Source organism: Fringilla coelebs (assembly GCF_963513975.1).
Source record: "Fringilla coelebs genome assembly, chromosome: 1".
In the NCBI taxonomy this organism is placed as follows: Eukaryota; Metazoa; Chordata; class Aves; order Passeriformes; family Fringillidae; genus Fringilla; species Fringilla coelebs.
Window position 1 is genome coordinate 113,761,016 of NC_140028.1, and position 23,338 is coordinate 113,784,353.

Below are 23,338 nucleotides of genomic sequence, written 5' to 3' on the forward strand. Positions count from 1 at the left end.
ACTTCCCCCTTAGTTACAACTAGGATGTGTACCAGTGTACCCATGAAATGGATACTGAGAGGTAACTTGTGTCACAATACCATCTAGGCTAAATGTTTCACATGTTTTAAAATTCTTCCCAGTGGAATACTTCTCAGCATTTTGGCAACATAAGAGTGCAGCTGCTGTGCTTTCTCATGCAGATGGAGATATTTACACATCTGCTATTAAGGCTCTTATGAAGGCAGTTTTGTACATTGTGTTGTACAAGCTAGAACTTTTCTTGGTTCCTTTTTTTTTTTGTGTGTGAAAAGGGCTTTTGAGAAGAATTTGCTTTATATGTATAATGAGTTTCCTCTACAAAAGTTGTAACATTAGTAACATGTAATACCACTTTCTGAAAGAAACCTTGTAAAAAATCTGCTGTAAAGCTCGTATATTTCTTCCATAATCTAAATTTGCTGGGCAAGTTCCATTGTGGCTGTTACTATAAAGTTCAGTCAGAAGTGTCATCTATACTGTGAAACACTGAAAGAGAATTGTTTTGCCAAGTTAAATAATTTTGCTTTAGGAAAGCTAACTTACACTGTAGTTCTGATCTAATCATGGCAGGTGCCATATATTCCTGCTCCTCTGTCACAGTTTATATATTTTTGCTTGGCCTGTCCTTGTGTACACCTGCCTTGTCTCCTGTTGGACAGGAGTCAGCCTCCTGGCACTGTAGTTGTGGCACACTTGGTGTGGGACTCAAGAGGCCATCTGTAAGTTCTCTAGCTAGCAGTGTCACTGGTGCTTGTGTGTGTGTGTGTGTATGTGAACACAGAGTTCATGTGCTGTACCATTTTCTAAGGCACTTCTGTAATTATGTACAGAAATAAATGTGAAGATTTTCAGCCATTATATTCTTTATGATTTGTATGAACATACAAATTATTTTTCAAAATTATGACATTTTTGAAATACATGGCTGTGAAATAACTTACTGCATTCTAGAAACCAGGTGTATTTACATGAACTCTCCTTACTTAATTGTGCATAGATTTTGTTAATTTATGTCCTATCACGGAATGTTTGTCATGATAATATTAGAAAGGTGATTATGCAGTTTGGAGTCTTCTAGAATATACTAGGTGTTAGTAATTCTAACTTATAGAAAATAGTTTATTATTATTTGGCTGGCTGGCTGGCATTTTCTAAATGTGTTTGTCTTTTCTGTATTGTGGGATATTTAATTTGCTTTTTAATTTTTCTTTGTAGCATAAATGTCTTGTAAATTTTCTGATAAACATAATTGTGTTATGGAATTTCTGCTAAGAAATGTAAGGGATTAAACACTTGTTTCATCTTTGTATGAATAGGTTGATATGAACTTCATGAGGAAAATTCCTTCAGGAGCAGAAGCATCAAATGTGTTAGTGGGAGAAGTAGATTTTTTAGAAAGACCTATTATTGCTTTTGTGAGGCTCTCCCCTGCTGTGCTTCTCTCGGGTCTCACAGAGGTTCCGGTTCCTACACGGTAAATAAATGCCTGGAAAGTCTGGCTTTACTTATGCAATAAGATAATAATATTTAAGATCTCAAATAGCTGTACATTTTTATATATACTGTATTAAGCTCAAAGAATGTAGAGTTTTGTTTAACATTATGTCAGTCATTTGCTGCAAAATTTGAAGGAATGAGATCTGCCAAAGAATTATCTGAAGGCATTATATATCTTTATATATATCTCTGTATACACACACACAAACATGTACATCTATATACATGTAAAGATGCTGTCTTAAGCAAGTGCAGGATTTGAAACTGAAAGCTGATTTGGAATAAAAGCACTGAGTCTTCCAAGTTTGTGTTGACATTTTGAAGATGGGCATGAAGATAGTTATAGTTCCCTTCGGTGTGACACAGCTTGTCAGTGGGGAAGAGCACACTAAGTCTGAAGGTCTGTCTGATCTGAACATCTCTTTTTATACAAATGCTCTGCATGTGAATGACTTAGGTGGTGAAAAACCAGTTTTTAATTGGATGCCCAAATCTACATGATTGACATCGGAGTAGTCAATCTTCAGCTAATACATAGAAGCAGTTTTCAGTCTGCAATATGCCATCCAACCTGGTGCAGTCACCCCTGCTCCCCCAAACTCAAGGATCTCACAATATACTGTGGGTATGTTTACATAGATGTTCAAAATATCAAAATACAGGTCTCATGATGAAGGTAAAAGATCATCTCATCAATCCTTATGGATGACACTTCATTTTCTGTGCACATTGATGTATATGTGATGTTTGGCCTACATTTGTATTTATGTTTTTGGGTGGATTTTTAATGTTTTGAAATGATCAAAGTGTTTGTTTATCTTCGTGATTTTTCAGCTTATGCACTCTATTGAAGGGCAAAAATACATATATGTGAGAATTTTTGGAGAGTAGTTGACAGGAATACTCATAATTCCAAAATTTCTGCGTACTGATTACTGTAGCTGAATCTGTTCTATCCTAAGTTTTTCAGAATGGCGTAGACTTGCAGATCTGGAATAGCATATTGGGATTCTTAAGATGCACTCTCGTTTTCACTTAGGGTAGTAAACTTGCAAAGGAGACAGAAGTGACCTTTTTGTATTATGAGTTGAAATAAAGCACTACCTTTTTCAGATGTGTTGTGCTTGGGAATGTCATTTTCATGAAATATAGGAAGAAGGTTGTGAAACAAATTACTGAGGTTCACTCTTTGGTTTGTATCCTTTTGAATTTATAAAATGTTATTCCTGTTCAAGGTTTTGGTGAGCTTTATGTTAGGCACTGTTACTGCACAAGGATCTGCTAATATATGTTGTGACCCAACCCCCAGATTGGATCAGCTTCCCAGAATGTCTCTTACTTTTATAGGTGTTCAAATACCCAAGTTCCCTTTCTTTCCACTGACACAAGACTAAGATGTGGCTATATGAGTATGCCCAAGTGTACTGCAGGAAGTACAGTAGGTGCATCCTCTGTGTGCCATGCCCAACAGGTGAGGGGGTTGAACTCCCATGAAAAGGTGATCATCAGGGACCCTAGGACAGGTCATATTGCTCCTAGGCTGCCACTTAAGAGGTCTTTGCTATGTCAGAAAGGCTTAGAATCCAGGGGAAATAGTCATTGAGCTCTAGTCTGTGGATTTCTACAATGTTTAAAGCATTAGAAGAAGTTGAAAAATTAGGCTTAATTAAGAAGATACCTGAGTAATTTTGGCTCAGGATTTGAGTTCCTTACAGTAATGACTTTAAGCTGAGTCTTTTCACAGTGTTGCAGCAGTCTTTTAAGATCTGAAGCGGTGAAAATGGTATTTTTACTCCACCACTAAATTTTCTTTAAACATTAATTTGAAAGACCCCCCTCTTGAATATATGCAGGTGAATCAGCTGTACTCATCTACAGAATCAGCTGTACTCATCTACATTACTTTCTTCACAGGTTTTTGTTTTTGTTGCTGGGACCAGCAGGAAAAGCTCCACAGTACCATGAAATTGGACGATCAATAGCAACACTTATGACAGATGACGTGAGTGATCTGTTTTAAATGCTTGTAGTTAAAGTCTAGAATGAGGTATTTACCAGCTGATTTCAGTAAATGATTTGGAGTAGTAGGTTAAAGAAAAATACCCTCAAACTAGTTAAATGAAGAACCATAAACTTAATTATTTTTTGCGTTAGTGAAGTAGATAATGGTAAATTAACTTCCCTTCTTGTCTTTCTTGAAGAAATTCTAAATGTATTTCTGAAAACAAAATTTGGCTTTAATGTATAGGTTTCATTTTTGTGTTAAATTGATGAACAGAACTATTAAATAGAACTGCATTTGATATGAGTCACTGTATGTCAGAAAGGACAGAAGCAGCTGCGCAAGTGCTCAGGACACAAAGTTTTAAAAATGCGTGCAATTGAGTCACCATAGATTTTTTTTTTCCTAATCTAAGCCAGGTCAAATAAATAAAATAAGAATTTTTAAAGCCTTTTGAAGTCATATGCTTAGAGCCCCACTGGTTTTAAGGACCACAGAAGGGAACCAGGACTTTGTATGAGTGTTGCCATCTTACTGAGCAAAATTAGGATGTTTTAATTTTGACTTCACACTGAGCGCCACCTACTGAATTCTGATAATTTTTAAGGTTATCTAGCAAAAATGCAAGTACTTTTTACTCTAGAACAATTTGAAGTTTGGTAATGTAAAGTAGAAATTTGTCATTTTGCAGTTGGTAACAAGTGTGTGAATACAGTTTTTGTTCAGTGTGAGAATTGAATATTAAAAGCTTTAGTTGCAGCTTCTGATCTTTGTTAGGTAGACTGATTTTTAGGACTACTCTAGATCACTGAAATAGAAAAAAAAATCAATTATTTGGTGGTCTAAAAAGACCTGAGTAGACTTTAGAGATCTATTTTAAGATTAGAAGATTTAATGGTATTTGGAGAGAAACAGTTCAGGTTTCAAATGCACAGAAAAATTTAGGATCATCTTCTACAAGCAGTTTTTTATAGCAAAATAGCATTTATTTTCTCTATGTGTATAAAATATATCTTGGAGTTCATGTTGTTGTAGTCTGTAAAATGGTACAGTTTTTTTTAGTAGGATTGCTTTTATGTGCTTTTTAAGCAGTCTTCTAAACTTAATTAAGGTAGATGTATAAAAATGCATTCTTATTCTTAATAAAAACTTGTGGTTTGGTTTGAAGCTTATTTGAAGTATTTTTTGTCATGGCATAGTGGTAGTGTGGCTGTAGGGCAGAATTGTTCAGACAATAGTACATGAACTTGATGTCCTGAAAATTGAAGATTAACTTTTCATTGAATTTTAAAAATTATCTCAATATTAGTTTTGAGTTTGAAGATAAAACTTCCATGTCTTATGGTTCATAGGAATGTGCATACCAGTAGTTTTTAGTTTAAAAGTATGTAAGTAAAGTAAAAGCCAAACTTTTGAGGACCTGCAAAATATTTTCCATGTCTTTTAATCAAGTGTAATCATTATATAATGATAATCAGTTCCTCTTTCAGAAAAAATAAAATAAAAATGAGCGTTGAATACTTTCTTCTTGTAGGTTTTCCATGATGTTGCCTATAAAGCAAAAGACCGAAATGATTTGTTGTCAGGAATTGATGAGTTTTTAGACCAAGTGACAGTCCTGCCTCCAGGAGAGTGGGATCCATCTATACGAATTGAGCCACCAAAAAGTGTTCCTTCCCAGGTAAAAGGGGAAAAAAGGTCCAGTCTGTCTTTAAGTGAGGGGCCCTAAAATGAACATAGGATTTGAGCTGCTGAATACCAGAGGGGCAATCCTCTACTTGACACATGCCAAGATCTCATTGGCCTTTCTGGCCACCTGGCCACACTGCTGGCTCCTATCCAGATGGCTGTAAAGCATCAGGAAAGTCACCACATCCATTTTGCAATAAAAAGTTGATTGTCAATTTAAGTTACAAAAAAAAAAAAAAAAAGAATTAAGAAGGGGGAAAACGCATTAATCAGTTTTCTGCTATGCTGTTAAGTTAATTTTATTTACAGTATTTCCTTTTGAAATACTGAAATGAGTTCATGTGAGAACTGGAAGAATTGGTGGGAAATTGTACTTGAGTTCATGTTACCAAATTCTATGAGTAGTCTAGCAATGAATGGTCAGCAAGAATATTTTAATTATTGTAAGAACTTCTGTTTGCATGCAGTATTCATTACAGTGTTCAATGTGTTTTATGTAGCATATACTGATAACAGAATGTTTATGAAACAGATAAAAATCAATCATATTGCTCAGTTGTGATGTTGCAGGCTTTCAATGAGAGCTAAGGAAAATGGGTCCTTGGAGAGATTTTCTTCCCCTCCTCCCTCTTTACAGCTTATAGGAATTTGGGCCTCGAGGATCAAAAGCAGGGGAGAGACCAGAGCTTTTTGTTCAGAAGGTTGATATTGGTGTTGAGTCCTGTGGTGGTTTGGCAGAGTGGATGGAATAGAATGGGGTAACAGCAGTGCAATTTATTCATGAATAGCCTGAGGTTACTATGTAACTTGTTTCCAAAATAAGCTGGGCTCAGGGTTTTTTGGAAGGCAGGCTCAGCTGAAAAATTTATGAGGAGCTCGTAAGCAGCTTGCTCAGCAGGGGAATTACTTCTCATTTATATTTCAACTAAATACTGTGTGTATCAGGAAAAGAGGTCAGTTTCTGATATATGTTTAACATTTCTGCTCCGTAAATGGTTGAAGAAAAAAAGTATCTAAAGATTCCTGTCTCATGGTTGAGCCTCTACTGTGTGTTGAAAATCTTTGCTTTGTTTCATTGTGTTTCAGGAATCTATTTCTTGTAGGTACAGGGAAGATGAATACTTTTGTGCAAGGTACTAATAAGGTCTTCTGGGTGGTATTGTGCAGTTGTAGTCATCTGTACTCAACAAAAGGTTGGTTTGGAAAATGGAGGACTGCTGATGAGAATATGAAAAAGGGTGTGGAAGGCCTAGAATTTGTGCACACTCTCTTTTAATTATACTTTTTAGTGTAAAAACAGTCTCAAAGTATTTTTTTTCTTTTTCCTTTTTTTCCCCCGCGTCTCTTCTGTAGGAGAAAAGGAAAGCACCTAAATATCCAAATGGATCTACTCCTTCAGGAGAGGGTCATAAAGAAGAAGGCCATCATGCTGGACCTGAACTTCAGAGAACTGGAAGGTGTGTTCACTTCCCTAAATGCTAGCTTCCATAAAGAAATAAAAGTGATAAATCTTCATCTTAATGATTGACATTTAAACATTAAAAAATCATGGTACAAGTGTCAGAGCGCATCCTTTGTCCTTTTCAAGTGTTGGATTCTTGCCTGTAAGTGCCAATCTGCTTAAAGTATTTTCAAGCCTCTGGCAATGTTTCTCAACACATTTGTGAAGGATTTCACATAAGATGCTGCCTAATTTAACTAACTGACTTTTAAAAGTTGGGTTTTAAATTATAATCTTCAGGAGCATGCAATTATCATAATTACAGCAGGAATATGCAATTTTCAGTGTTGGGCTAGGTACTAAAAAAATCCCATTAATGCGAATCTGTTTTATTAAACATGGATGAAATAAGAATATGAACAATAAGAAATGAAAAGTGGCAAAAAGTAGTTTGGTATTGGTTAGCTTTGGGTTTTGGTCAGGTTTCTTATAGAGATAAAATAAAACTGAAGGAATGTCTTTCAGTTATTGTTGTTCTCTGTTAATTCCAAAATATTTGCTAAAGAAGTCTACAACATTGGAAATACTTGGTTATGATTAACCTTGTCTAAAATGAGAGTAGAGATAAAATCAACTGAAAAATTTTGGAGTATATGTACAGTATTGTTATCCCCAGAATGATAAACTTCCAAATCAAATGCATCTTTTTCATACATTTGTGAGGAAGGCTTTACAACATTTGTGTTGATTTTTACCTTTGTGATTTTGTTATAATTACCTTTTATTGTTTTTGTAGACAGTATGTAGAGCTGAAAAATTCATTTCTGCTCACAAAATTATCTGTAGATAAGGCTTTTCTTTTTCTTAGGAGTGTTTAGGGGTTTTTTAATAATTAAAAATAAAATAAATTTTTCTAAATGCAAATTACTGTTTATTATTTTGGAGTCTTTAAGATTTTTTTTAAATCAATTTTTAAAATGCTTGATAATAACTTACTCAGTTGAACTAAGTAGAATATCTGTGTTCTCCAGATAGGAACACTGTTAAAAATGATAGACCTAAATTTATTTATTGATGTAATCATATGTATATAGTGAATTCAAATAAAAAGCTAAACTGTATGTTGGAGTAGTAATATTGAAATGTGATAAAGCAGTGATCTTGGTTGAAGTTTAGCATATTTTTCTGTTCCATTATTTTGAATATCATAAGACAGATTTGACTTTAAGCATCATTTAGGTGAAATTGTTTGCAAAGTTACTTTTTCAGTATCTAGCCCATATATTAAAAAAAACCACAGCTTTTAAAAATGTGGGTAACCTGCTTGATTATATTTGGAATACTGCTGAATTGGAGTAGATAAAATTCTCATTGACATTTTTAATTGTTATGCTTTAATCTGGATTATGAAATAGCTAATTTGTGCCAGCAATAGGCACTGGCAGTCATGTGTAGCCCATAGTTTTAAACTAGCTAGAATCCATTAGTGTACAGTTTGACGAGTTTCATCTCACCTATTTAGGCTTTTTGGTGGTTTGATACTTGACATCAAAAGGAAAGCACCTTTTTTCTTGAGTGACTTCAAGGATGCATTAAGCCTGCAGTGCCTGGCCTCGATTCTTTTCCTATACTGTGCCTGTATGTCTCCTGTAATCACTTTTGGAGGGCTCCTGGGAGAAGCTACACAAGGCAGAATAGTGAGTACAAAGAATGGTAGCGGCCAGGCTTTTAGACCTTCAGAGGCAAGTCACTGTGTGCATTTGTCTCATTTATTTATACTTGTATTTGAAGAATTTACCCACAGCACTTGATTAGCCTGCCCCAAAGCAGATCTTCCCCAAAAGGTAATTGCTATGGAAAATGTGGGGAGCCTATGTGAACAGGAGAAGATGCACAGGGGAGGTAAAAAATGTTTATCCTGCCTTATTGGATGAATGGCTTCATGAATTGAGAAAAGGCTTGCATTGCCTTCCTTTTGGCTGTTTAAGAGTAAAAAATAGCAGTAAAGGTGCACCATCCCACTGGGCCTACTTTAGGCAAAGTCAGAGGCTCAAGGTGGATAGCCAAGAATATGTACTGGCCTTGAGTAGTAGGCCTACGAGGATGATAATGCCTGCAGTGTGTGGCCAGCAGTCCATTTATGAAACTGACAGGATGTGTTTATGCTTGCACTAATACATATGTTGCTCACAATAAAATAAAGTGTTTGAGGTTTATCAGCAGAAAATACTCTTCATTGTAAATGATTCAAATGTAAACCATACAAATACAAAATTTTGGTAGTGTTATGTTGGGCGATAAGTAGATAATACCAGTAGCTTTTCACCAGCAGGTTTTGAGGCAGGGAAGAATTACTTAATGTCAGCAGTGTTAGTAACTTAGTCTCAATTGGCTGATGAGTAAACTAGTTTGAAGTGTATTTTCTGTTTTTAAATCTATCACACAGAAACAAGGCTCTGTCCTTTTGTGGGAGGGAAGGATGTATTCAGACGTGTCTTTTACAAATGCTAAGATGCTGTTGAAACCTATGTTACAAAATTCTCCTTGATACTTAATGAAATTTTTAAGGTTGTACTATATTAAAATTTAGTTAACTGTTTTCTTTCTTTCAATTTTTGCTGTTGACTCAGATATTTGTTTATTGATGTAGCACTTCAAGCTGATAGAAAATACAGAAATCAATTATGTCTTTTCTGTGTGCTGGTTTTCCAACTGTAAATGTAGGAATGATAACTAAAATGACAGTGTAACTTTTGAATATACAACATGTATAATAATGAAACTACCCTCCTTTCAAAGCTTGATTCTCAAACACCTTCTTTCTTTTAGCTATCTGGAATTGTTTGCGGGTTTGTTCCTGCCTTCAGCTACTTGGTGTGCATCATTGAATAAAACACTTAGTTACTGCACACACATGTTCAAGCACAGTAGCTGACATTGTAAGGTACACAGTTTGTCTTTGAAACCTTCCCTCGCATTCTCAGAGGCCATCACCTCCACAGTGCTCCTGTCCCTGCCACCCTGACTGAGAGCCCCAAGGTTAATGCATTGACTAACCAAAAACACTAATTTGAAGGTAATAGAATGAGAGACTGGAATTATATTTTTTTTCTTAATGTTATGAACAAAGGGCTCATTTTCATTTTTAATAGCCCAGTTCAGGAAATCATTTTGACCATTTTCAGATGCTTTCCTGAATTGGAGCTCAAGTTTGAAGAATTCTGTTTTCTTAGGTTTGCATAATTTCAAAATAGCAAATGCTTTAAAGTTCCACCAGGAACACTGTAATTCCATCCCAGAAATCTGTAATCCATGACTTCTCATAGTGGTAGGTGGTGTAATTAACTGTTTTCAAGCAAATGTAATATAATTTTAGTATTTAAAATTATAATTTTAGTATTTAAAATTCTGGCCTCTCTCTTTTGAGGTACATTGTAACTGGGTATTTTTGGCAGAAAATATTACAGGGAAACATTTAATTCAAGAACTGAAGTAGATACCTTAATTCCTTGAAAAGAAATGCATTACCAGGTGGGACATTGGTTTACTGCTCATCTATTTTTGGTGTCATGTATACATAAACCAATATTCTTCAGTGATTTCCCCTGCACCTTTGCCTGTCAGCTTTTTTTTTTAATTATTTTTTTTATTTTGTAATGCTTGGTTGACTGATGCAGGTTTGATACAGCACACTGTAGGTATGGTGCAATACAACTATCTGTTTTCTTTACAGAGACCATTAATTCTTTCTGTAAGCAACATGTTGAGTAACTACTTTCTTTTTTTGTTTGTTTGGGTTTTTTGTTTTAGTTTAGGTTAGTTTTTTTTGTTTGTTTGTTTTTTGGTTTTTTTTTTTTTTTTTTTTTTTGTAACTTTGTATAATTGTTGGTATGCTTTTCCTGCAGAGCTAGCAGGACTAGTAACTTATTTGTTCTCATGGTTTTGGATGGCTGTATGTTTCTCAGGGGTGAAGTTTTCAAAATCTTGTCCGTGGTATTGTTACTGCAAAACAGTGTTAAGTTATTCTTGTCTCAAACATGGATATTAATTGCAATGTGTTTACATCTTGTCTTGTTTCTAAGTTAGTGCATCTTAAAGCTGTATTTATGAAGATATGATGCTAAATGCTAACCTCAAAGGCAGCAAAGTTACAGCATTTTTTTTCCCTCCCAAACAGAGTGCAATAGAGTCTCTCTTTGGAGCCTCATTAACTGGGATTGCCTATTCTCTCTTTGCTGGGCAACCTCTTACTATCTTGGGAAGCACAGGACCAGTTCTAGTATTTGAAAAAATATTGTTTAAATTTTGCAGGTAAGTGATGTTTATATTGGCTTGATGCACTTTTTAACATTCTAGTCTGTTACAATGGCTGTGATTGAAAGCAGATGTGCAGTAAATGTGTATGTCCATGAAGGTAAATACAGTGGCAAGAGACTGAGAAATTGATATGATTTGGTAAAGCTGTGAGGCACTGGTAAACCTGAATGAGAAAATCAGTGATAAAAAGTGGCAAGGACAGAAATAAAAGTTATATTCTGACTGTGTGAAGTTGTTGGCTTTGCTTCTGCAGGGGTAAGCAGAGATCGATCTACCCTCTAGGAGAAACCATCTGGGTAGCTCTGGAGAGACCCATCCCCATGGTGCTTCCCAAGCTAGGTAGTTGCACTGTCAATCCTAGAAACATCTTGCAGTGTTGCTTTGCTTTGGTGGGAGATGAGACAAAAAAAAAAAAATTCTGCTTCCTTCAGAGCTAATACCAAGCATGAGAAAAGTGCTGAAAAGTGCTTATAACGCTTGGCCTCAGTGTCTTTTCAAATAGAACGTAATACAGGTGGGTTTTGACTCAGTTAATGCTTTTTGTTTCTTTCTTCACACAGGGATTATGGTCTTTCCTACCTCTCCCTGCGAGCTTGCATTGGTCTGTGGACTGCACTTCTGTGCATCGTGCTTGTAGCCACAGATGCCAGCAGCCTTGTGTGTTACATCACTCGATTTACTGAGGAAGCTTTTGCAGCGCTCATATGCATCATATTTATTTATGAGGCATTGGAAAAACTTGTCCATTTGGGAGAAGTGTATCCCTTCAATATGCACAATGATTTGAATAAACTGACTTCATATTCGTAAGTACCAAGTTACTATCTGTTAGTGAAATAAATAGGGACGTATAGAGAGACATTGTTTACTAAATGGCAGTGGGTGCCACTTCCAGGAAGGGTAGGAGGAATTCTAGGGATGGTATGGGCATGAGAAACATCAAACCAATTCTATTCAGGATGCTGTGAAATTGAATTTTCTGTGTTAGCTATGGGTGGTTGGAAGGGATAAGGGGTTGTGACAAAGCCTGCTTTAATACAGCTTTACTAAAGGTCAGAACAGGACTTCTGCCTTCTACTTCTAGGAAGTATAGTTTTCATGAAATAGGATTAGTTGGGTTACCAGCTCACGCCTGCCAGATGAAGATACTGCTCACTGTTTCTCAGAGAAAACTGCTCATTTCTCATAGTTTAAATGAAATCATTTAAGTGTTAGTGCTCCCCTCCTGTTGGAAATGTGCATCTTCCAACTTCAGTTGTACCTGTGTGGTCACTGTGTGGGTGAGGGACCCCTAACAAGTCATGTCTGTGCCCCTGGGGTGAGGGTCCCTGCTTGTTGCACTGGGGCAGTCATTCCCTAGCTGGAGAGCAGAATACTCACTGTCCTGCTGGGCAGCTGCTCTGCCTGGCCAGCAGGATAGTGATGCCCTTGCGCACAGGGTGACTTCTAGCAGTGTCAAAACTGGTTTGGACTACTGTGCTTCCCCTCCAAGATCTCTGCTCACTTTTACAATCATTCAGTGCTTCTTCAGTACTTTCTTCCAGTGGGAAAGGGCAAACACGATGTCAGCCTGCTTCTTACGTTCCGTTCACACTTGACATTTACACTCACTTTCCCGTCTTAGCCGCTGTTAAGATCAGGCCACATCACGAGGACTGGGCTGTGGGAGGACACTCACTTATTTTTCACTTCCTACTGGCTGCTCATCCTTCTGTTTTCAGTGGTTCTGGGTCCTCACTGGACTTCTGTGTGGGCATGTTCAATCCACTGAGCTGGCAGAAACTGTACTGTAGGTCTTTGGGCACTTGCCACCTGACTGTGTTTTGCCACAGGCAGGCCATGAGGGTGGAGATGGGAAGGTGGGGTTTTAATTTGGTTTAGCTCTGTGGTTTTTGGGACATGCCACAGTGTTGAGCTTGGGTTTGTCCTGCATTTTTTTCTCTTACAAAGCTGTAGGAGATCCAGCTGTTCACAATTGCTTTCTTCCTCCTTTCCCTTTCCTTTTCTCCCCACTCTAACCCCCAGTGAGGAAAAGAGTGCAGAACAAGCATGTTCAGTTAAGTGAGCCATAAGACAATCTCAAATACTCTTACATTTTCTCTGGGTGTGGGTTTTTTCCTTTCTCTTTCTGGATTTCTGCTTATCTACTTGGTGGCATACTTTATCTTCATTGCCTTTGTTGAGAAATTTGTCAAGTCTTCCTTCAGCATGGTTGTTTATGTTGCTGCCTTGACCAACAACCAATTATGATTTGTCTCATCATGCTTATTGTTTCAATTCCTTTCTCTTCTGATGATTCTGTGTTGGCAACTGCTTTGTAGGAGCTACTGCTTTCCACTCCTTTCCCATTTCCTTTTGCTGTTAGTTTAGAATTCATTTAACAAAAGAAAATATGTTTACTTAGTATTTTCTAAATTCTCCAAACATTGTGCTTTGCAAATCTAGGTTCTTTTTGCCCATGCGCATTTAATGTTTCTTCTTGCTTTACCTTCACACCACCAGGATGCAGATTTTCCCTTCCATGGTTCATTGGGGTTTTTTTCGTGTCTTTAGTGAATCTCATAGAAAAAGGAGACTTATTTCTTGCTTACTACCTCTTTCTCCTCTTCTACATAAATGTTTGTGTTAAGCTTACCAGTTGGTGTACTTGAATAGCTTTATTTGAAAACATCCAATTAAATCAATATCCAGTCCATTGTGTTTTGGCTTTTTTTTATCTGATGTGTGCTTCTGTCAACCTGTCTGACAGAAAGGATTCTGCAGTGCAAGTTTGCCAAATGCTGCACTAGGGAGGGGGATTTTTACTTCAACAATAATATTGTTAAGAATTAGGTATACAGCTGCTTTAAAGCTGACCACTGTAAGCATTTATATCTTCAGTTAGCTTACTATATACTCAAATATGGTGTCTTTCTTGAGGGTGACCTGATTCTTCATTTCCCCCACCCTCTCAATAGTCCTAGATCACGTAAGGAAAAGCCTTGTACTCTGCTTCTTCCACAGAAGTTTGGGATAAACTCTGGTTTAAACTCTTCAGGATTTTTGAATTTACTTCAAATTGTTGCATTTTGGCACATACAGCTTAAAAGCGTGTAAACTTTTCTTCTTCCCTTCAGATGTGTGTGTTCTGAGCCTGAGAAACCAAGCAATGAAACATTGCGTATGTGGAGGACTATGAATAAGTCTCATGAAGATATAGCATGGAACAATCTTACCGTTTCTGTGAGTATCTAGAAGCTATGTGTATGTATCTGTCTGTGTATATGTGCATATGAATAAAAAATAAACACCTGCACAGGACCAGTGTTTATTACATTTCTTCATCTGATTTCTTTTTTTAACTGAACCTGGACTGTTTTCCTTAAAACTCTATTTTTGAACTCTATTAATTTCTTCCATAAGGCTTTACACAGTCATTGTAGAGGACTAGATGAGTGAGTCCAGAGAAGGAAATGCTAATTAATATAAGTCTGCTTGAGGTAGCCACCTTAATGCTCTTAGGCACCAGAGTAATCTTCCTGCAGGTGAACATTGTGAGGTGAATAAGCAGGAGTTTGCTTTCTTCCACTCCCTGAAAGAAATATTTTTAATATGATGTGATGATGGAATTTGTATTTGAAGTGTGGCAGTAAACACATTTCATTAGTTTATTAGACATTGGTACAAAACTCCCAAAAGAATCTAAGGAATTACCTAAATATTGATTGGACGAAAATAATTATTTGAAATTGAAAACAACTAGTTAGAATAGGCTCCAAGATATTAACCTACGAAGTGGATATTTTATACCAATAGGTGAAGAGCAAGAAAGTTACCATGTGCAAGTGCTGTGGAAAGCTTTTAGAGAGAAACACTTCGGCTGATAAGTAGTTTCTCGGGCAGTGTGCAGTGGAATATATGCAGCTGTGTGCAGCCACTTTGCTTACACTGGCATCTGATTCCCACCTGCTCTTGAATGATTTGGATTTGCTGCTGGTTTTGTTATGTTTGTTAGGTTGGCCATCTGAGGCTATCAACAGCAGTGGATATCTGTGTATGGGCTCCCCTTGTGTCTGAGCATAGACATTCACACTAAAGCACCTCTTTTGCACAGCAGAAATTAACATTTAAAAACCTCAGTGCTTTACTTGACTTGTAGCAGGACTTTTTTTTTGTGTGCTACTTATTGCTTCTAGTTTACCATAATCACTTAGGATGACAATTTCTTTTGAACTTAGTTTTTATATTTCCTTTATAATTTTTACTTATTTTATGTGCATTTTCATCTATATGCCATTTCCTTTAAAACGTCTTTAGTCTTACCTGAGAGACAGACCTGACCCGGGATTTGGTGTCATCTTGTAATCAAGATAGCTTGTGAAAAGGGAGAACTTGTGCCATAAGATAAAAATTTTCAATGAATTAACTAATAAATTAGGTTAGTGCAGTGCTGCTTCCAGCTACTTAAATTACTGGCTTGTTGTTTCCTTGTACTCTATGTGTCTACTTGAACTTTTTGCTTTGCATTTCAGTAAGTCTTTTGGATAGCTGTCATCTGACTTTGTTTTCTTTTTTATTTAAATCCATTATTTATGATGCTTTCCTACTTTGCTAGAAACTTTTTCCTATCGTTTGGGTAATCTTATTTTGTAAGGCTATGTTTTTTCCCTTAACTGAACAAAACAAAGTCAAAGAGATGGGAGAAACTGAGGAGATCCTTTTTTACGTCTGTTGGCTTAAAGTTGATGTTAGATATTCTGCTTTTCCTGCATTGAAAAACAGAATAGAAGTAATGTGACTGTAAAGAAGTTGTTTCTTCTTGGGCATCTCCCAGCATTTTGGCATCCTGAAATAATCCGTGGTGGCTACTGTGACTTTTCTGGAGCAGACAGCACACATGTCTAGCTTTTCCAGGGTGAGGTAGTAATGAAGGAAAGAACCCCCTTTTTGGAATTGTGGACTTTCTCAAATTTTTGGAATTATGAACTTTCTCACATTTTCTTTTATATAGAAAAGTTGGAAGCTTAGTTGAATGTACTGAATTAATAAAACAGACTTATGAAGAGTTCTTCTCTTTGCAGGAATGTTTAGAATATCATGGTGTGTTTCGTGGATCAGCTTGTGGCCATCACGGACCATATATTCCAGATGTTCTTTTCTGGTCTGTCATACTATTTTTTGCAACATTTTTCCTCTCCTCTTTCCTTAAGAAATTCAAGACCAAACGCTATTTCCCAACTAAGGTAATTCTGATTAGAGACTAGACTATTGTTACCTTGTAATATACACTTTGGTATAATTTAATGGAGTGGAATTCTGTCTTGAGACATTTCTTTTAAGATAGGAAAGGAAATTAAAGCCCAAAATTCAGCTAATAATTACAAAGTTTAGGACGTTTGAGGAAAGAAATCATCTGCAGGAGATTTGGTGCTTATTCTGTATTTTTGTAAAATTACAATAAGATATTCTAAACTTTGATAGATCTAAGCAGTCCATCTTCCCACATTAATCAGTATTGCCAGGTATCATTAGTAGAGACAGTATTGCTGCTTTTTTCCTCACCTAGCCATACAAAACAATCAATTACTTTTTCCAAACTACTGATATCTCTTGGGTTTTGAGTGGTTCCTCAGGGGATTACTATTTCTAATAGATGCTAATGTGATGATTCTTTTTAGATTGATTTATGTAACTTCTGCTAGTCAAAATGCAGTGGTTAGATCTGCTATAAACCTCAGCTCATCCCTGTAGTGTCTTCCTAATGTTTAATAAAGTTATCTTTGATAATATGAATGTATTGCAAATTATCTGCCTCCTATTGATTAAAATATGAAAGCATGAATATTACTGTCCTAAGGTATCAGGGACTAGCTGTGATGGCTGAGCCTCCTAATGGGATTGAGGGGAGAAGGAAGATGAGGGAGTTGTTTAAAGTAATTTGCCTCTTGCAGTAGACCACTTTTAAATGAGTGAGCAGCTGTACGGAATACTTGTCTTCTGCAACTTTATACTATGCTGGCAGGCAGCTTAAATTTTAAAGTAACGAGAAAAAATAGATAATGTTCAGTGGTGTAGTATAATATAAATAAACCTCACTTTTTGTAGGGGAGAAAATCGTCTTTCTACACATGCAAATTATAATGGTGAAAAAGCAAGACTTAATACAAGTCTTTTCTTTATAGGTGCGTTCCACCATCAGCGACTTTGCAGTATTTCTGACCATAGTAATCATGGTTTTGATTGACTATCTTGTAGGAGTACCTTCTCCTAAGCTTCACGTTCCAGAGAAGTTTGAAGTAAGAAACAAAACCTTTTGAAAAGCATAACATTAAAAATGATTGGAGTTTTATGAACAGTAGAACAATCAAATCGTATAGAAACAGAAGTTTCTCTTTTTTGATTACAATGTGGTTGATCAAGTAGTTTCTCTTTACTGTTTTTGATGTATGTCTCATCTGACAGAAAAAATTATGTTTTATATTAGTACTGAAAGAGAAGCATTCTTTTGTGTAAATGTACAAAATAAAGGAATCAAATGGATTTGTTTTAATTTTTCCCATATAAATGCCATGTTCACCTGTAACACTAAATCAGTCTTTTGGTCAAAGCCACTGGAAAACAACGTAAACGTATACTTAAGAGACTGATCTGTTGTTCATTGAAACTGTTTGTAATTATAAAATCTGCATTCTATTTTAGTAATTTAATTCTTATTGTTGATGGGTTGGTGTTCTTTTTTCAGCCCACCCGAAAAGATCGAGGATGGTTCATAGATCCTCTTGGAGGCAATCCTTGGTGGACACTCTTGGTTTCTGCTGTTCCTGCTTTACTCTGTACCATTCTCATTTTCATGGATCAACAAATAACAGCCGTTATTATAAACAGGAAAGAGCATAAGCTGAAGGTAAAAGTACTTTTTATGGAAGTCCAATGTTCTGTAAGTTACTTAAAATCAGATTCATTCTGCAAATTTGTGAAATTACCATCAGCTGCTAAATATAAACTGACTAATCAAGAACAAATATAATTTTGTGGATACTCTCAAATTATCTGACTTTTGTAGTTGTAGGTTATTCACCTGCTGAGTTAGAAGTATGATCATATAAATAGAAAATTTTTCAAGTTATTTGTTTGCTTAATTTTACAGAAAGGCTGTGGTTATCATCTTGATCTGCTCATGGTTGGTATTATGTTGGGAGTATGTTCTATCATGGGCTTACCGTGGTTTGTTGCTGCAACTGTCCTGTCTATAAGTCATGTTAACAGCCTGAAAGTTGAATCTGAATGCTCAGCACCAGGAGAACAACCAAAGTTTTTGGGAATCCGGGAGCAGCGAGTTACAGGATTGATGATTTTTGTGCTGATGGGGACGTCAGTGTCCATGACCTCTGTGTTAAAGGTAAAAGAGAGTTTTCCCAAAATATTTTCTTTGTGCTTTTGATGTTGTGCTTTAGCATTTCATAATGTGAGAAAGTTCTTTTATGTTAAGTAAGATGTGCCTGGACTCATTCTCAAATTGCTTTTTTAGCAACAGATGTTAGTTGAATAGAAACAATATGGAAGGATGCAAGAAAATGAAATCTGAGAAAGCTAGGAATGTAGTGAGTAGTGAAGAGAGCAACCTTGTCCTGTGTTACTTGATTTTCTTGCCAGCTCTTTTTTAGTTTCTTGAGTTCATGCTACGTAAAAACTGCTGTTTTTATGTAAGTGCTTAAATGGAGAGAGAAAAGGAATGTGATAAAGAAGTAAAGTTGCTTGAGCAGAAGTAATACAGTGTAGCAGAAGGAGCAGAAACATTGCTTTAAAAGGGAGAAATTACATTTTTCATTTCTTGTTTTTCAGCTTACTAAACTTAATTTGATTTTTAGAGTGTCAAGATTATTTTATACATTATCACGCTATAATGGTGATTTTGCAGGTTGTGTTGTAGCATCAGATTACACTTTATCTTCTAATTTATATCCCTAGTGACCTTTCAGTGACTGTTGGAAGAAAAATAGTTAATTCAGTTGGATTTTGCTCAGATTTATTAAAATCTGTTCAACTTCTACTTTGCTGTTTCAAATCCAGTAGTTAAAAGAAGAACTATCTTTTTGTTGCCAGAAATGCAGATAACTGCATAACTGATGGTATTTCTGAAGAACTTTGTAAAAGGCTGTTTAAACAAAGACGGATCTCAAGTAATTTCATAAGAAATGCAGCTTCTCAAATTTAGATAATGGGAAAGAATAATCCTGTAAACATGCAGCTATAGTTTAATAAGTAGTTATGTAGTATAAATTTTAAATCGTTGACCATTTGTTTGTCTGTTAAAGAATGTAAAGGTCTGTAAAGAATAAGGCCATTGCAGTTATTAAAAAACGTATTCAGATTTGACAGTCTCTCATTGAAAAGTTACCAAGAGCTCAGCTGTATAATATGAATAATCAGAATCAAAAGCAGAAACACTGAAATAGATTTATTGTTGCTCAAAAGCAAAAACTAAATGTGCTGGTTGCTGAAGTAAAGTATTTGAAATCCCATATTCTTACTTTTTATTCTTAGAAATTAATACTTTTTGGTTTATGGGCCCAGGGTAATAGGAATAGAATTATTACTCTTTGCTTTTAAGAGATGTTTTTCTTTTTCAGTGTGAATGACTGTTATTGTTCAAAAGAAGTAAGGAGAGCAAAGCCTTGCATCTGTCAGTTGCTGTGCTTTTGTTCCATGTGTGGATTTAAACTGATTTAATGCAGTAGAAGACACTATATCAAATTACAGAACTTACAGTGAAGACACTAGCTACACACACACACGCAGTAATGAATCCCTAAGGCATAGTTTTATTTCACACTGTTTAAATAAAGGGGTTTGTTCAGTCTTGATAGCAGGAGTTTTTATTAAGATTTCATGTTGTATCTTGGCTGTCCTTTACTTGGAAGCTTAATGAATTCAGCAGCAAAGAAGGCTTCGCTGCAGAGGATTGATGCAAGTGCCACTGAAATCAGTGGACAATATTGTTATCTTAGTAAGCTTTAAATTATATAAAAATATAAAATCACACTGTATAAAATTATATAAGCTGTCTATTACATATTGCAATTTAAATTATTATAAATATTATCTTTAATAAGCTTTAAATTGGTCTTCTTACAGAAGCAAAACTTAGCTCTGAATAAGTAGCAGATTTTCATTGCTCAGTAGGTATGGGGAGGTTTTTGTATTGTGTCTGCTCCAGATATTCAAAAGTAAAACTTAATGTGGCAATTTCATGAAGTTGTAGAGAATACAGTTGTCTTGATACAGTTCCTATCAGATAGCAACATAAAGCAGTATACTTAGCATGAATAGAAATTTTTCTAGCAACCTAGAAAATTGAGTGAGTGACCAGTCAAGACAGAAGTACTTTTTTTATCCTGGTGATAGCCTCGTTAGTTCTACTTTTTTTTTTTTTGCTGCTCAATGATAAATATGTATTCTTTTAAATAAAGGCCCTCAGATTTCACTTAAGTAAAATATAAAGTAAAAAATAACTTGGTCTGGGCCTTTCACTGATATGGACTGCTCTCTTATGTCATGTTGATTCCACTTTTAACTGTGGTTTTTTCCCCCCCCAGTTTATTCCAATGCCAGTTTTGTATGGTGTCTTTCTTTACATGGGAGTATCTTCTTTAAAAGGCATTCAGGTAAAGTCTGATTTTAACAAGCAGTTTGCCTTTGTTTAACACTGAGTGAAAAGGAAACTGTAACACCCTGCATTATGTGAGCCACAATAAACTTGTTCCATATTTTCTGATTGGCATGTTGGATAATTTCCTGAGTGTCATGTTCACGTATTTGTCCTCAAAATATTATGTCTTCAATTGTCAGTTCTTTTTTATTTATTATTTTAGTAGTGTAGCTAAGAAACAAATTTTCTGAAATATTCTGGAATTCTTTATTATTAGTGAGGGGGGAACAATCTCTGCAAAACAGCCCACAGTTCCACCCCCTTGAATGTTCACTGTCTTTCATTAGTATTTCATTTGGGATTATCTTACATTTCTGTAGTCTCCTAAAAACATTTATTTTCTTCTAGAGAGGCAAAAAATAATTAACTGAAGAATAATTTTATTTTCGATGCAGTTTTTTGACCGTATAAAACTGTTTGGAATGCCTGCCAAACATCAACCTGACCTGATTTATCTACGTTATGTGCCACTCTGGAAGGTCCATATCTTTACAGTTGTTCAGCTCACTTGTCTAGTTCTGCTGTGGGTGATCAAAGCCTCTGCAGCTGCTGTTGTTTTCCCTATGATGGTAAGTTTCCTGGTTTGCCAGTTAATAATTTTTGTACAAGACGACATGTAGTATTCAGGGTCTCTTCAGAAGGTTTGCTGCCTTTAAGAAAGAAGGGAATGGGAAAGAAACAAAAAGCCCCCATAGTACAAGCTGTTCACTTTTGAAACACAAAGACTTCTCATTTCCTGAAATCAAGAAATTCAGTTGTGAATAGCTATTGAAAGTGGAAATGATTTATCTCTGGGATAAGATGAAATCTAGTACTAGAAAAAAGGGCTTCAGTTACAGATTCTGAGTGTTCTGAAAGAGTGTGTGCATTTTTGTTCATTTGAATAGTTTAATATATAAAGTCTTTTGTCTGTGGTTCCCTTTAGGTTCTAGCATTAGTGTTCATTCGTAAGCTCATGGATTTGTGTTTCACCAAAAAAGAGCTTAGCTGGCTTGATGATCTTATGCCAGAAAGTAAAAAGAAGACAGAAGATGATGAAAAGATAAAAGAGAAAGAAGTAAGTGTGAAAACAAACTGAGCATGCTGTAAATTTCTAGGAAATACTTAATGCAATTTAAAAGAGTTTTATGTGACCTGAGTATATGACCTTATATACCAGATACACATTTTAAAATTCTTCACTTCTGAAATTAAATTCTTTACTAGAGGTTGCTGGTGGTTAAGGAATTAAGTCTCTGTTTTTAGCAAAATTATTATGTTACAAACGATGATTTTTATTTGTGATCAAAATTTTCAAGCAAAGTGGAAAGAAGCAGTTGTTAGCACAAAAATGTTGGGTTTTTTTGGTCTTTCATCAGATTGCAAGGAAAAAAAATGGCGAGAAAGGAGAGGGAGAGGGAAGTGGGGGAGTAGGATTTCTTATATTCTGCTTAAATTAGTCACAAAAATGTTCATAATATCAGGGACATTTTGCTCATGTGTGTTTGTGGAGCTGTCATTAGTGCAACTACTAGTTACCAAAAATACAGTAATATAGCTTCTGGAACTTCTCCATAAAAGTCCTGCCTTGCTGTGCATCACCTAGATGAATTCCTTGCAAAGCTGGTAACACTCTCCTTCCCCAGTCTCCCATGTCCTCTGCCTTAATAAGACGCTTATAAGAGGAAAGGTCATAAGCTCTGTCTCCTGCATTCAACTGTGGTACCTGCACAGAAGTGCCTGTCATATAACTTGAGTGACTTGAGATAATAACTGAATAGCTTGAGATACTACTGATTACTGCTATGTGAGTAATTTTACAAACTTCTTACTTGGAATTTACAGGAAGCAGAGAGAATGTTTTCAGACCATGACAGTGTACACCTTGCATATGGAGAAGCAAATATAGATTTTCCTGTAAAAACCCTGAAATACAGGTATAAAATGTGTCTATTTAAAAGTTCTTTTATTGGAGCCCGAGATTTGCTTTATATTAAGTTGGTTGTGTATGAGTTGAAATAATTTTTTTCCCCAAGCTGGTAAATTAGCCATGATTAGGAAATATGAAGATATATCTCATGGTGCTACATTAGTATTTTTATATTGCATTGTTCTTTAAAACTGCATCTTAATTATAAATTTACATGACCATCTTGAACAGATCAGATGACTCAATTTCGACCAGCTGTACTAAAGGTGAAGAAGCATCCTTGGTCAGTTTCGATGGAATATTTGTGTGCTACTGTGCATGAAATACTGAGAATTAAGCAACTAATAGCATCAGTTGAGCCATGTGTTTGCCAGCCACTTGGGTTTTTCAGAAGAAATCTAAGTGTGTCATTATTTGGTTTACCTAAGTGAAGGCTAAAGTCGTAATTTCTGTGGTACAAAAAACCTACTTTACAGGCAACCATTTCTACTTCAAAATGTTTTTTTCTGAACATAAATGCACAAATAGATTTTCTTCCAGAAAAGGAAGTACTGGAATTTCAGTCATGGAAATTCTTTCAGCTTTGGTGTTAGGCATTTTGTCTCAGTTGGTGTTTCCCTTACTGGGGTTGTATTTAGCTGAGTTGTCAGGTGTTCTCAACTGTTCCAACACAAGTTTAAGATGTGACAGAATAATAGCTTACAGGTTTTCTATTCTTCTCTAATACTAAGGGTTCCTAGGTTAAAAATTTGCCTTCCTATGGATCTAGGGTAG

The 23,338-nt window shown here is 35.8% G+C and overlaps 1 protein-coding gene across 7 annotated transcripts in view; it reads left to right on the forward strand.

Annotated features, from left to right (window-relative positions):
* Nucleotides 1-23,338, forward strand: part of SLC4A7 (solute carrier family 4 member 7) — a 93,506-nt gene that overhangs the window by 61,562 nt on the left and 8,606 nt on the right. For 3 of the 7 annotated variants that reach the window (XM_084222913.1, XM_084222916.1, XM_084222914.1), the window contains exons 9-25: nucleotides 681-740; nucleotides 1,338-1,495; nucleotides 3,433-3,520; nucleotides 5,055-5,201; nucleotides 6,563-6,666; nucleotides 8,173-8,347; nucleotides 10,828-10,961; nucleotides 11,528-11,773; nucleotides 14,084-14,189; nucleotides 16,028-16,189; nucleotides 17,129-17,242; nucleotides 17,689-17,850; nucleotides 18,094-18,345; nucleotides 20,543-20,611; nucleotides 21,051-21,224; nucleotides 21,581-21,712; nucleotides 22,480-22,571. In XM_084222913.1, coding sequence (XP_084079039.1) covers nucleotides 681-740; nucleotides 1,338-1,495; nucleotides 3,433-3,520; nucleotides 5,055-5,201; nucleotides 6,563-6,666; nucleotides 8,173-8,347; nucleotides 10,828-10,961; nucleotides 11,528-11,773; nucleotides 14,084-14,189; nucleotides 16,028-16,189; nucleotides 17,129-17,242; nucleotides 17,689-17,850; nucleotides 18,094-18,345; nucleotides 20,543-20,611; nucleotides 21,051-21,224; nucleotides 21,581-21,712; nucleotides 22,480-22,571 — 2,375 coding nt within the window. Of the gene's footprint in view, nucleotides 1-680; nucleotides 741-1,337; nucleotides 1,496-3,432; nucleotides 3,521-5,054; nucleotides 5,202-6,562; nucleotides 6,667-8,172; nucleotides 8,348-10,827; nucleotides 10,962-11,527; nucleotides 11,774-14,083; nucleotides 14,190-16,027; nucleotides 16,190-17,128; nucleotides 17,243-17,688; nucleotides 17,851-18,093; nucleotides 18,346-20,542; nucleotides 20,612-21,050; nucleotides 21,225-21,580; nucleotides 21,713-22,479; nucleotides 22,572-22,795; nucleotides 22,848-23,338 lie in introns of all 7 variants that reach the window. The other 4 variants (XM_084222917.1, XM_084222918.1, XM_084222919.1 and 1 more) reach the window with 3 other exon arrangements.